Genomic DNA, 14,642 nt, shown 5'->3' on the forward strand with positions numbered 1-14,642 from the left:
CAGCTGCCATCAGACCCAACAATCTCTGAAATTGTTTGACAGTGAGTGACTGGCCTTGTTTGACTCTCTCGACTGAGATGCGGATCGACTCGATACGAGCAGGGGACAATCGTGCCTGCATCGTGGTCGAATCCCATACTACGCCTAGATAGGTGGTTCTCTGAACCGGAGAAAGTACACTCTTCTTGGCGTTCAGTCTCAAACCCAGCTCCCCCATATGTGCGAGGACGACATCTCGATGCCGAACCGCAGCCTGCTCTGACTGAGCTAAGATCAACCAATCGTCGATATAGTTGAGAATGGGACCAGGTCTACACATGCGGGTCTACACATTTTGTGAACGTGCGGGGTGAGAGTGCAAGGCCGAAGGGAAGTACTCGATATTGGTAAGCTTCGCCCCCGAAAGCGAACCTCAGAAACTTCCTGTGATGTGGAAGGATGGATATATGAAAATATGCGTCTTTGAGATCTATCGTGACAAACCAGTCCTGGGACCTGATCTGCGCTACAACTTGCTTGATTGTGAGCATTCTGAATTTTAGTCTCATAACTGAACGATTTAAGACCCTCAAGTCTATAATCGGACGCAGCCCCCCATCCTTCTTGGGAACTATGAAATACCGGCTGTAAAATCCGGACTCCCTGTCTTGAGGAGGGACCACCTCGATGGCCTCCTTCTCTAATAGGGTTTTCACCTCCTGTTCCATAACCAGACCCTGCCTGAGGCCGACTACTGTCTGAACGACCCCGTTGAATACTGGCGGCACGGAGCCGAACTGAATGCGGTAGCCTTTTCTACTGTGTGCAGGACCCATCGAGATACATTTGGCAGTAGTTTCCACGCTGCTAAATAATCTACTAAGGGAATCAGTCTCTCGAGACTGATCTCTGGTGTAAGAGGCCCCCGCAGGGGCGGCGAGCGTCTCAGCCCCGCTACGCGCACGGGCGGAAGATACTGAGAGCGATGCTCGCTGGGACCTGCTGCGCCCTGGATCACTGGCAGGGTTAGCAGACCGGCCCCCAGAGGGCGCTGAGGGGAGACGGGCACCGTGTACTGCGGTGTGTACCGCTCTACCCCAGCAGAGGCTGCCCTCTGAAACCCTGGGTTGTTGGCGTCAGGGTTTCTTGGCCGAGGACTTCTTAGCTTCAATAACCGCCCTGAGATCTTGTTTGGGCTGGGAAGTCCTCGGCCGAGAGCGTCGTCGAGACTCTCGTTCCCGACGCGGAGGAGCACGAGAGGCGACGCTCTGCTTCTGGGCCTCGCGGTACGAGGAGCTAGGGAGCGGCTGGGGCATCTCCCGCCCAGATGCCCCGAGGGAGCGACGAGGGAGGAACTTATGGAACGCCGCCGCTTGCTTGCGGGCCTCCTGAAACCTGTCGACGACAGAATTGACTGCGTCGCCGAACAGGCCAGTCGGCTGGATCGGGGCGTCCATGAGGCAGACCCTGTCCCGCTCTTTCATATCGGACAGGGTCAACCATAAGTGCCTCTCCGCGGCCACCATAGCTGCCATGGACCGCCCAATCGCTCGAGCGGTCTCCTTGGTGGCGCGGAGGGAGAGATCAGCGGTCCTTCTTAGCTCTGAGATATCATGGGACTTGATCTCCTCTCCCTCATCTAGCTCCTTGAGCAGATGGGCTTGGTACGCCTGTAACACCGCCATGGTGTGCAGACACGCACCAGCCTGACCTGCTGCCGCATACCCTTTGCCCACCAAAGCCGAAGTTGTTCTTAGTGGCTTTGAGGGCAATGCCGGGGCCTTTAGAGACGATGCCGCACCGGGGGACAGATAGCTCGCGAGCGTCTGTTCCACCCGGGGCATCGCTCTATAACCGCGCTCTCCCATCCCCACTACGTTCCCATAGTAGTCTGACGAGGGGATGTAGAGGCGGGCCGAGAATGGGCGTTTCCACGACCTGGAGATCTCATCGTGCAGGTCGGGAAAGAATGGCAGGCCCCGGCTGGGAGGTGGCTGACTCGCGCGCAGGAAGCGTTCATCAAGCTTGCTTCTCTGCGGTTCAGCTGCTTTCTCGGTGGGCCAATCGATATTTAACTTGGCCACCGCGCGAGTAACCACCTCCAAGAGCTCCTCATACTGCTGCGAGTGGGGTGGCGAATCCCTGTCGAGCGACTCCACATCAACTTCCTCCTCGGAGGAAGAGAGGCGAAGCGTCGACCCCTCTCCCTGAGTGGAAGGAACCGCTGAGCGTGCTTCCGACTCTAGGGATTGGGTGCCGGATCTGGCAGAAGTGGAAGGAGATAGGGACTGGCCCGTCTCCATTCCCTCCACCAGATCCACTTGCGAACCCCACGAGTGCAGCCGCCGTTCTGCCTCAGCAGAAGCGGGACCAGCACCGCGGGGAACGCTGGTGAAGGCCCCCTCCTCGAAGAGGGCCCTCCGGGAACGAAGCATACGCACCGACATCCGCACACAGTGCGAGAGCCGACTCAGCGTGCTTCGAACCCAGGCAAACCACGCAAAGGTTGTGTGTATCCCCACCCATTATATATCTCGGGCAGGGAGGAACACACAGCCTAAAACGCGATTTGGAATCGCCAGAATGCTTAACTTTCGCCTTGCTTTTGGGCATTGTCTAGGAGCTCTTAAATTGGACAGACAACAGTAAATAAGACTCACAGACAAACAGTTTGACAATCACACACAGAGCGCTTGCTGAGAGACGCGAAGCTGACGCCAGCTGCGTGGCACGTGCTTTTATAGCTTCCTGGTCGCTTACGTCACTCCGCCGGTGACGTCACGCTCTTCCATTGGTCTGATTTCACACGATATTCAGAGTCGCGCACGCTGGGCGCGTTCCCCAAAGCGCTTTTGACGCAGCTCGAGTTCCTGAAGAGGAACTAGTTACTAACTACTTTAGTTTTTTTTTTTTATTATACTCAAGTAAATATTTAAACTATTACTTTTAGTTTTTACTTGAGTAAATATTTTTATAAGTACTTTTACCTGAGTAAAGTTTTGGGTACAATAAATCAGAGACTGGAGAAATTTATTCTCATCTGTTTTTTCATTGGAAGACAAAGCTGTATATAATCTGCATAAATATGGTATGAGATCTGATTCTCATGAAAGATCTAGCTAAAGGCAGATGATAGAGGGAGAACAAAATAGGGCCTAAAATGGAACCCTGGGGTACCACAGGGTTCCATTTTAGTGGCTATTTTGTAAATGCAGCATTGACAGAGGTAAAATTATCAAAAACTTCAGAAAAGATTTCCCCTTAAAATAGGAAGAAAATCAACTTTAAAGGAGTAGTTCACTTCGAGAAAAAATTATATATTTTTTTTCTTGGTTTATGACAGTTAGGGTATATTTAAAAAACTCCTGTCTCATTTTCTTCTCCAACTTCAAAATAATTCTACATTGCTGTAGAAGTACCTGACGCAGTGTTTACAAAGTCAACATGCAAAGGTCAAATGCATTAAAAAAAAAAAAAAAAAAAAAAAAAAAACACTGTAAAACAGTGATTTTCGACATACCCTTACTATATATATACATTTTTTGGAAAATAACCGATCATTTGGCTAGATAAGAACGTTCCTCTTTGGCTGGGATTGTTTAGAGCCCTTTGATTTACATTTATCAGATGCTTTTAACCAAAGTGACTTACAGTGCACTCTTTTTTTTTACAAGTATGTGTGTTCCCTCTGGATTGAACCTATGATTTTTTGCACTGCTAATGGTAATGCTAATGCTTTACCACTGAACCACAGGAATCCTTTGATTCTGCATTTAAACTGCATTTTGGAGGTTCACAGTCAGAACAACATAGAAGTTCATTATATAGAGAGAAATCCTAATCTGTTTTGCTCAAAAACCATAATTTTATATTTTTTTAGTTCTGGAAGTGAACTACTCATTTAAAGCTGTTCCTCTAATTCCATCATGCTCCTCCACTTGTCTCAAAAAGATAGAATGATTGATAATATCGAAAGACAATCTTAGATCCAGAAGAAACAAAAGTCCACTTTTCAGAGTCAGTAGCTGTATTCTGATTCTGTATTAAATTGAGCTCTGATTCCAGACTAAAGCTTGTTCAATATTTCACTGTGCTTTAGGGAGGAGAGTTGAATAATAATAACCTTCTACATTTGAAAAGTTTTGATATAGGGTATATATTTTGAAGGGTATAATATTTCCACAGTTAAAGATGTGGGATCTAGGGAGCAGGATGGAGGTTTCATAAGACAAATAATGTCCATAAGATTAAATAGACAGGCTCAAAACTAGATAATGTAGCAGGATTGAAATGGATGCAAATAATTTCAATCATGCAAATATTTTGAAACATTAATAAAAAACAAAAACCTTTTTTTTTTTTTGGAAATTAATATATAATAGGATTTAATACCCTATTAACATTGCAAAATAACATGTTAGGTCTACCAGCATTGCTTGAGATAAGATTGTAAAAATATAATAACCTAACGTTCTTAATAAATTGCTGGCAATTAACTAAACAATCCTTCAAAATTTCATGAGAAACTTGAAATGTGTCTCTCTTCCATTCTCTCTGCTAAAGAGACAAAGAATGTCAAACCAAGTCTGGTATTACTTGTGTACCCTTGCTATAAGGATATAGTTTTACCTGTTTCTCCTCATTCAAATCCCTTTAATGTGTGCATATCAGTGGTCCTTTGTGAAAACGACATACCTAGAATGAACCGTAAAGGTTGCGTGGTGCCAGGTGCAGTGAATAAGGCGACCCTACAAAGATTTGCTAAAGTCTGATTTTGTGCGGGCTGTGGTTTAAAATTAAATCACTTAATTCAAGTGATTTAAGGATTTTCAAAGTCAGTAAACAGGTCAACTGTAAAGATAACCTTGCCTGTTTTAAATGTTTGGAAATTATTAACAGAAATTTAGAGTAATCAAAAAGTAATAAAATGTAATCAGATACATTAATAAAGTTATTGAAATAGTTATTATTACATTTTAAATATGGTAACCTGTTATCTTTACATTTCCAAAGTAACCTTCCCAACACTGCTTTTAATACACTTGTTTTTCACAAGGGTAGAGAAGTACCTCCACAGTTTTTACCCTTTGATTCCTTATTGACGTGTTTCTGATATACACTGCCAATGTGCATTACTCAGACAGTCAGATTCACTGTTTATCTGAGTGATCAAGCAGATATAGTCAGCTCTGTCCTCTGCTTTGACGTTAACTGCTGTTAATTTGAGTCAGGCTTTAATTAGCACGGGGCTCCTTTGTTTTTATGTGTTTTTCCTGAAAGACTTTCAGCCTCTGGCAGTTTAGCCCAAAATTATCATTAACACCACGCTGTCTGACAAGGTCAGTGTCCACGTGGACCATAAAGAGTCGCCTTATTCACTGCACCTGGCATCACACAACCTGTACCGCTCATTCTTGGTATGTTGTTGTCACACGGGACCTCTGATATTCACCCACTAGAGGAATATGAATGAGGAGAAACATGTAAAACTATGCTTATAGCAAGGCGACAGATGTAATACCAGACTTGGTTTGACATTTTGTGTAATGAAGAATAAAAAATTGTGAAAACAGCCAATTTGAAATCTGGTAAGTCCATAGGCTATGTAAATATGTATTAATGGAGAGATGAGGAGAGGGCAGGGTGTCTGGACTCCAAACTCATTTTAACAATAGATTCTTATGGCAGTTGGCATCTAAGTTGTTTTTGCCTCTGTCCAGCTGTCTGATTTACTCTGATCGTTTCCTCTGGCAGATGTGATTCCAAGAATATTTGAACATAAACTTTGATCTCATTTCCAATCTAAGAACATATTCTCTTTTGCATCCATAAAGCGCCGTCTGCTTCTGCACTGAGACCGGTTATTTTTTATTTTATTCTTTTGGGCTCACTGCTGAATGAAAGATGTATTTTGAAATGGCTTATTTTGACAGTCACTACATAATTGAGTTGCAATGTTTTTTTTTTTTTTTTGTTTTTTTTTTTTTGTAATTAACAATTAAGGCCTGTTCTGCTAGTTCATTTGATTGCAGATTTGTTTTACCTGCAGCTTAATGTTGTGGCAGCGCAATTATCCTATATGAATGCAGGTTTCACCTGTGCTTAAAATACTGAAATGATTAATGTTTTTTTTTTTTTTTTTCAAAGTGCAGACGTGCCATTCTTTTGATTTTTCCAAAAAACAAAATATAGTCGATGGATTTGTGCAACAGATGAACACAGAGAAGTATTTAATGGCTGCATTTGCAGTATAGAATATCATAGTATTTATTTAATTATTCCAATGCATATGCGTCATTGTAATCTTAAACACACACACACACACACAAACATTTTCGCTTACCCTCACTCCTAAATATAGGTCTGTTCTTTTACAAGGTTGTGTGCATCTCTGCAAGGGATTGGCAATATTCACTTCCCTCCAGCAACCTGTCTCTAACATCAGACCATGTTTCAACATAGAATGCTATGATTTTGACCAAATGGATTGGTGGTACATGTTGATAAAAAGATGAGTGAGCATTTAAATGTTGAATGGATGTTTTATTTTCCTGCATTTAACATTCAGAAAAATCAACAAATAGTACATTGAAAATTGATTGATTGACTGATGTTGACTTTTACAAGGTTGAATCAATGTCTCTGTCCTATCTGAGTACTCTGTACAGACAGCACTTTTATATTCTATTTTATGTTTTAGTTCTTGAATATTTTAGGTTTGTCCAGCATTTTTACTATTTCTTGTTTGATGTTATCAGAAAGTTGACTTGGCAAAAAAGTCAGCTATTTGAATAATATTAATATTCAGTTTCTCGTGTATGCCTCTAATGTCAACTATTATATAAAAAAAAGAGCTTAACAATGCAAATTAATACAGACTTGATTTATCAAAAGGAAATAATGCAAATCCCAGAGTCATGACTTTCTCCTCAGAGGGTCTTTGTGAGAGGTCAGATTCACTCTCTAACAATGTGAAGACAGATTCTAATTACATTATTAAAGCAGCCATTCAAAGACGCATCTCTCCGGAGCTTAATTGCACAAATTAATTCACACACTTTCACTAGGACAAAGTGGATTGCAATGCCACATCAAATTATATCATGTAAATGTATTATATAAAATAACTTGCTTTGTACATTAATTTATATATTTATATATATACATATATGTGTGTATGTATGTGAGAGATGCGTCTTTGAATGTATATATATCCTTACGGTATATCCATTTTTAATAAAGAAAATATAAAAATGTTATTGGTTCTATGCACATTGCTGCACTGCACCAAAACTAAACAATATTTCTGAAAATGTACATTGAACATGACATCACACACTTGAGGTATGAGAATACTGTCTCTCTGATAACTTCCATAAGATTCGACCTGCTGTTCACAGATCAACCCTGCACATACAAATGTGTGCATCGTACATTTAAAGATGGATGTAAATGTCCCATGCAGCCGCCAAGTGATGCGCTAAACAATCCATCTTTATCAAGCTAATGTTGCTCAGTTTATAACATTCCTCTTCCTTCTAATGAATACCAATTACAATTGATGATTTTCACATAAGCAATTCTTATTATCCTTTAACTTTTGACAACTCTAACTGCTCAAAATCAATAAATTTGCTACTTGATTGCAAAAATGTTAGATTTTTTTCCACATGATTGGATAACTCGCAGTTGCGTCAGCCCAGTTTCTCTCTATGCCTCCACATAACACACACCCACAAGCCTTTGCTAATCCTCAAACCTTCCCCAGGGAGACGTTATTCTCACAGACAGAAAAATGATCATAACTCTCTCGTGGAATCAAGTGCAGTCAAAGAAATTGTACTGTGAGGTGAGAAGGCTCATGGAGTTCAAACGAGCTCTCCTGTGGCTTTACTTCAAAAGCTTGTTCTCCATGGTTGTCCTCAAGGGCCTACAGAAACCTTGCATTGATATGTGCAGCAAATTTTAGCAAAAGGTGATTTGTTGTTCTTGGTATTGACTGAGGGTTAAAGACCATTATAAACAGATTCCAACAAAAGGAGTTTTAAAAATATTTAAAGACTTGATAAAGGAACACCTTGTGTATTGTAAGTGCCCCGAGAACAAGAGTTATTTTAAGGATGTTCAATAGAAAATTACTGTATATGACACTATTATTCAATCTCCTAAAATACATGATGCATTTTACTGTGCTTTTATGTCTTTAGAATAAAATTAGACGGTGAATCAAAGCAAAATTAATTCAGTTGGACTGTGTGTCAATTTAATTGTGGACTATGTCATTAAATGTACAGGTGCATCTCAATAAATTGGAATGTCGTGGAAAAGTTATTTTTTTTTCAGTAATTTAACTCAAATTGTGAAACAGTGCACACAGACTGAAGTAGTTTAAGTCTTTGGTTCCTTTAATTCTGATGATTTTGGCTCAGATTTAACAAAAACAAACCAATATACTATTTCAATAAATTAGAATATGGTGACATGACAAACAGCTAATCAACTCAAAACACCTACAAAGGTTTCCCGAGTCTTCAAAATGGTCTCTCAGTTTGGTTCACTACGCTACACAATCATGGGGAAGACTGCTGATCTGACAGTTGTCCAGAAGACAATCATTGACACCCTTCACGAGGAGGGTAAGCCACAAACATTCATTGCCAAAGAAGCTGGCTGTTCACAGAGTGCTGTATCCAAGCATGTTAGTGTGGAAGAAAAAAATGCCCAACCAACCGAGAGAACCGCGGCCTTATGAGGATTGTCAAGCAAAATCGATTCAAGAATTTGAGTGGACTTCACAAGGAATGGACTGAGGCTGGGGTCAAGGCATCAAGAGCCACCACACACAGATGTGACTACTGCAGAGGCGTCTTTCCTGGGCTAAAGAGAAAAAGAACTGGAGTGTTGCCCAGTTGTCCAAAGTCCTCTTTTCAGATGAGAGAAGTTTTGTATTTCATTTGAAAACCAAGGTCCTAGAATCTGGAGGAACAGTGGAAAAGCTCATAGCCCAAGTTGCTTGAAGTCCAGTGTCAAGTCTGTGATGATTTGGGGTGCAATGTCATATGCTGGTGTTGGTCCATTGTGTTTTTTGAAAGCCAAAGTCACTTCACCCGTTTACTTCATGCTTTCCTCTGCTGACCAGCCTTTTGAAGATGCTGATTTCATATTCCAGTAGAATTTGGCAAAAGTTGGTTAAATGACCATGGTGTTGGTTTGCTTGACTGGCCAGCAAACTCACCAGACCTAAACCCCATAGAGAATCTATTGTCAAGAGGAAAATGAGAAACAAAAGACCAAAAAAATGTGGATGAGCTGAAGGCCACTGTAAAAGCATCCATATCACCTCAGCAGTGCCACAAACCGATCACCTCCATGCCACACTGAATTGAGGCAGTCAATAAAGCAAAAAGGAGCTTCTACCAATTATTGAATGAGTACAGTAAATGTACAGTAAATGAACATAATTTCCAGAAGGCCAACAATTCACTAAATATATATTTTTTTATTTATTATGAAGTATTCTAATTTGTTGAGATTGGTGGGTTTTTGTTAAATGTAAGCTAAGATCATCTCAATTAAAATAACCTAAGACTTAAACTACTTCAGTCTGTGTGCACTGAATTTATTTAATACATTTAATATATTTAATACAATTTGAGTTGAATTACTGAAATAAATGAACTTTCCACAACATTCTAATAGACAATCAAACAGACTATGGACACTATAAACAGCATTTATTCAAGGTGGTTTTTCTCCTGGTTTAACCACGATCAGATTTTTTCTAGAGCCTGGATTAAATGTATATTTTGACCTCATTATTTGGGGAACAGAGATTATAGCCTTTAGAGATTTGACAGCAGAAGTACTTTAGCAATTAAGTGGGTAGAACAAAAGCCATCATAGCAGTTATTTGAGAATATTCATTTGGACAGAGGCGGACAGAAGTGAAGTATTTTTACTTTACATTTAAAAAGTATCTGTAGTTTATCAGAGTGTTTTTCTGTTTTTACAACTTTATTTCACTACATTCCAAAGTATAATGTCGTACTTTTTACTGCACTTCATTTCATAAATAAATGTTTTTGTTTGTTTTACATTTAATACTACAACAAGCTTCTTCCCAGGTCTGTTACATCATGAACCCAGATAAACCCTGCCCCCAGGAACACACAACAAAGGGGGCGAGGCCATTTTGTGCTGCTTTAGAGAAGAGGAAGATAATAACAGGAAATAAACCGAGATGCTTGTCTGAGAAGGGACATAAAGGTAAATTATATGAAAAATAATGTGTTTAAAAAAACAAAACAAAGCATGAACACATGTTAGAGTGCACCCCTATAAACACGATCAAGCATAGGAAAAAAAAAATGAACCACCCCTTTAAATTATATTTAATATGAAACGTAGTATAGCAAAAAGAACAACATTTTCCTTTGGAATGTTGTGTAGCAAAGTTTTTTTTTTTTTTTTTTTTAAGAAAAACACTCTGATAAAGTACAGACACTTGAAAAAGTACTTTTACAGCAGAGTTAAAATACTTCTCTGCCTCTACATATGGAGCGTAGTATCCTGGAGATGTTGTCAGACAGGAGTCTTTACCGTCATCAGCGCGAAAAAGCCTAGGTGGCTCCCAGAAAAGATTCCAGTTGTTAACAAAGAGCAGTTTCTGTATTATTATAATTTTTTTACGCCATGACAATAGCCATTCATTTAAAAGCAAAAAAATCTACCGAACCTTTTGTGTCTTCGTGAAGTCCCTCTTCAGTGTCTCTGTCTGCTGCAGCTTGGTGTCGTTAACCCCCTTGTGAAGCCCGACTGCTCCGATGCTCTCGTCGCTCTTCAGGATCACGGATGTCTGCACAGAAACACTGAGAACACATGCACCAGGGAAATAGTGAGTGTGAACTTTACCTTCGACTGACATAGCACGGACGTGCCGGATGATGGAGTCTCTGATGATCACAGCGTCGTGTTCTGTCTCGCAGAGGGGAGTGAAGCATTCCAGGTTGAGATCTAGAAGACAGGAGTGGGAGAGGTTGTCGCCCAGTGCCTGACTTGCGTCTGCTGCTGTGTGTGCAACCAGGATCTTTGGTGTTACAACGGCAGAGTGAAGGACATCTGGGAAGATCGTGTCCTGGGTAACCACATGGAGTAGAGGTGGTGGGAGAGTTAGCGGCATGCATGTATACTTACATGGGCCTGCTTCTCCAACAGTTTGCGGATTTGCTTCGACATGCTTTGGGTGCAGGTGAGGACGCATTCGAGCTGCATTCGGTGAAAAAAAAAAATAGACAAAAAATTATTCACTTGACAGATCTCAGATTCAAAACACAAGCTAGAAACATACAGGAAGCAAAACATAACCTATATCATAACCTAAAATGATTACACTAAACAGCAAATACTGCATGCCACAGAAGAAAGTGGTTTCAATGTTTCACATTTTAGACATTCAAGGTTAAAATAGCTTGGGTAAGAATTTCAGGCCAGAAAATTCATCCATCTTTCTTTCTTTAAAAAGTCAACAGCATCCTGGTATCCCCTTCTGTTCCAGTGCTGTGAGTCTGGGTAATAAGGGAGGAAACAGAGATTGGTTCATGTGGATGTTGTCTTTGGAGAAACGAGGGTGGAAAACTGATGACATTTCAAAACATGTCAGGTTATGACATATCAACAGTTTGGAAGCAGATACTGTATATATCTTAAATGTTTCAATTATTTATATATTAGAAATAATATTATATTATTAGAAATGTGCTAAATGTGATATATATATATGTATATATATATATATATATATAAATTCTGTAATGCTCATGTTGGCCAGTCTGAGATGAAGATTACTTATGCCTTTATGAGCTGAAAAAATATCCAGAGGACTGCTAAAATGTGACACTATGATTGTGCGTACCACAGGAAGAACAGGAATTATAAAAATTATTAAATTAAAAATATTATTATTTTTTTAAATTGTATATACACTGCCATTCAAAGGTTTGCCGTTGATAAGAGTTTTTTATTTTTTTTATATTCTCTTATGTTCATCAAGTCATCATTTATGTGTCAAAATACAATAATAAAAAAAGCAATATTGAGAATTTTTTTACAGTTTAAAACTGATTTGTATTTTAATATATTGTAAAATGCTATTTATTTCCTAAATAAATAAATTTTCAACAACCATAACTTCACTCTCCAGTGTCACATTATCCTTCAGAAATCATTCTAATATGCTGATTTTCTGATTAAGAAATATTTCTTATTACTATCAATGTTGAAACAGCTGTGCTGCTTCAAATATTTAATGAAAAGAAACTGCAAAAGAACAGCATTTATTTGAAATCAAAAATCTATTGTAACATCGTGAATCACTTTATCAGTTTAATGTATTCTTCCTGAATAAAAATGTGTTTTTAAAAAACAAGAAAAAATTAAAATCTTACTGATCCCAAACTTTTGAAAAGTCACCTATTTGTCAAAACATTAGAAATGTCATTAAAAAAAAATCTAATTATTTGCACACGCTTATTAGAAAATTAATAACATACTCTATATCAATATTTGCTGAGAAAAGCCCACAAAAAATATAATTTAAGACATTTTTGTCATTTGAGTAAATGGATAGATATTATTTCAAACACTACCGGATAGATATTGCAAACAGTAGCTGTAATCTGGTATGTACTGCGTTTTCATTCTTCATGTTTTGATGTGTACTGCTTTCACAAATGTAGAAAATAGTCTTTATAAGCTTTCCATTGAAAAACAGCGATTTGTCGTCAATGCTCGAGGCTTAGATCTTTATAATGATATATAGTTTGTCAAGATTACATTTGTCCCGTTTCAATCTATTCGTAAATATTGACATGAGCGAACACAGGGAGTTGAGGACGCCTGCGTCTGGGTGCAGGTAAACAGGTTAAGTAGTCAATATATTGTTTTATTGGCCTTTAAGTCTCAGCAAACTGCGTTACAATGAAGTATGCCTTTCTGTCTGAGATAAACTTAAAATCCAGTCAAAAGGCACACTATATGTTTTGTAGAAATAAAGCAAAAAGGAAGGATAAGGGTGTACAGAGAAGGACGTGTATTTGTGATAATTTGTAATGACAGAAAGGTTGCCTATGTGCATATAGCTTTTCTCTCTAGAGTGCCACATTGATCCTGTTAACGCTGTTACAATCTGTAAGTCTGTCCTCTTGGGAATAACCTAAGACTTTATGTTAGTATTTTTATTTTATGTGTTCATAACAATTTGTTGCCTTGGAATTATAAGGTTCTATCTGCATGCTGAGCAGTTCTGAGATACTGAGCATCAACATTTTTGCTTTCCATAGACTTTTTGTTTTCTAAAAAAGGCCCCAAATGTACACTGATTGCAAAATAAACATCACATAATGTAAATAATATGTGAATAACTAAATTTTGACAAAAATGTCAGATAGAACCTTATAATTCCACAGTGAAGGCCAAAGAATTCTTGCAGGTGACTTGGTTTTAAATTGCCATTCATCCAACAGAGTTAAATGTGTTTAACAGATTTTAAAGCATTCATTTTAACTTAATTAATAGAGAGCATTACAAAACATAAATACTTAACCTCTGTGAGCAAAATATGAATTCTGTCGAGTCTAATAGTCTTCATCCTTTTAAAAAAATAGAACAACTTGATGTTTTCCCACGACTACATGCTTGAACTTCACCAAATTGCTTTGGCTGAAAATACCACAGCATTTGGCTGCTAATGTAGTTTTATCAGGCCTCTGTCAGTGGAGAGGACAAGCAGAACCAAAGAGCTGGTCTGCTCATTCATCTAAATAAATCCAAACAGTCCTAAACTAAACAGCATCTCTCAGCAGAGCCACATAAAGTACTGGAGCCAAGAGAGTCGGTTGCAAGACACCATTACCTGCCCTTGGAACTCCACTGGCTTCAGTCCAGCATAGAGAGACATGAAGCAGCTGGCCAAGAGCACCTTTAAAAACAATACAGTCTTAATACATCAGGAGAATGGACAGACAGAGGACTAGTAGGTTACAAGGGTACATGATTTATAAGAGTGTCTGCGATAAAGGAGGAAAAATAAAGTGGGATCTTTGCTTTAAAAATGAACATATTTTTCTTACACCTATTCTCTGTACACAAGTGTGTTTACTGCCAAAAAGATTTTATATAACCTACTGTCCAAAAACATGAAGTCGGAAAGTTTTTTTTTTTCTTTCCTTCTTATGCTGACTGATTTTAAAATAAAGTATATATATATAAAAAATATATATAATAACTATAACAAATTTTTTTTTAAAAAATACACTGTGTGTTCAGCAGCTCAGATGTCGGGAGTAAATGATGACTGCTATGTTCATTATTATATCCAACAACAGAACACCTCAATCACTTGGACGTCATTCTTGTCTACATCTGGAACAATGGTGGACTGATGACAGCTCATTCAGGGCAGGTCAAAGGTAAGACGCCAGTCCCGTCTGTGCTGAAACGCTACTGTCAATCAAACTGTCGTGGGAGGGGCCTGTCTGTGTGACGTCACACAGACAGGCATCTGAGATCGGCTCGTTTTGAGAAAGAGGAAAACATTTAACGAGATAAAAAAACAAAACAATACAAGATGGATTTTTATCATTATAGGATGGTTGTGTACACACATT

General features: G+C 39.1%; 1 protein-coding gene across 1 annotated transcript in view; it reads right to left on the reverse strand.

The window, feature by feature from the left end:
• Nucleotides 1–11,460: 11,460 nt before the first annotated feature.
• pnpla4 (patatin-like phospholipase domain containing 4) overlaps nt 11,461–14,642 on the reverse strand; it is a 73,616-nt gene continuing 70,434 nt past the window's right edge. The window contains 4 exon segments of the mRNA XM_052546024.1: nt 11,461–11,520; nt 11,522–11,605; nt 11,792–11,907; nt 13,858–13,954. Of these exon segments, the coding sequence (XP_052401984.1) occupies nt 11,461–11,520; nt 11,522–11,605; nt 11,792–11,907; nt 13,858–13,954 (357 nt within the window).

The sequence above is a fragment of the Carassius gibelio genome, chromosome B1, assembly GCF_023724105.1.
Source record: "Carassius gibelio isolate Cgi1373 ecotype wild population from Czech Republic chromosome B1, carGib1.2-hapl.c, whole genome shotgun sequence".
NCBI lineage: Eukaryota > Metazoa > Chordata > Actinopteri > Cypriniformes > Cyprinidae > Carassius > Carassius gibelio.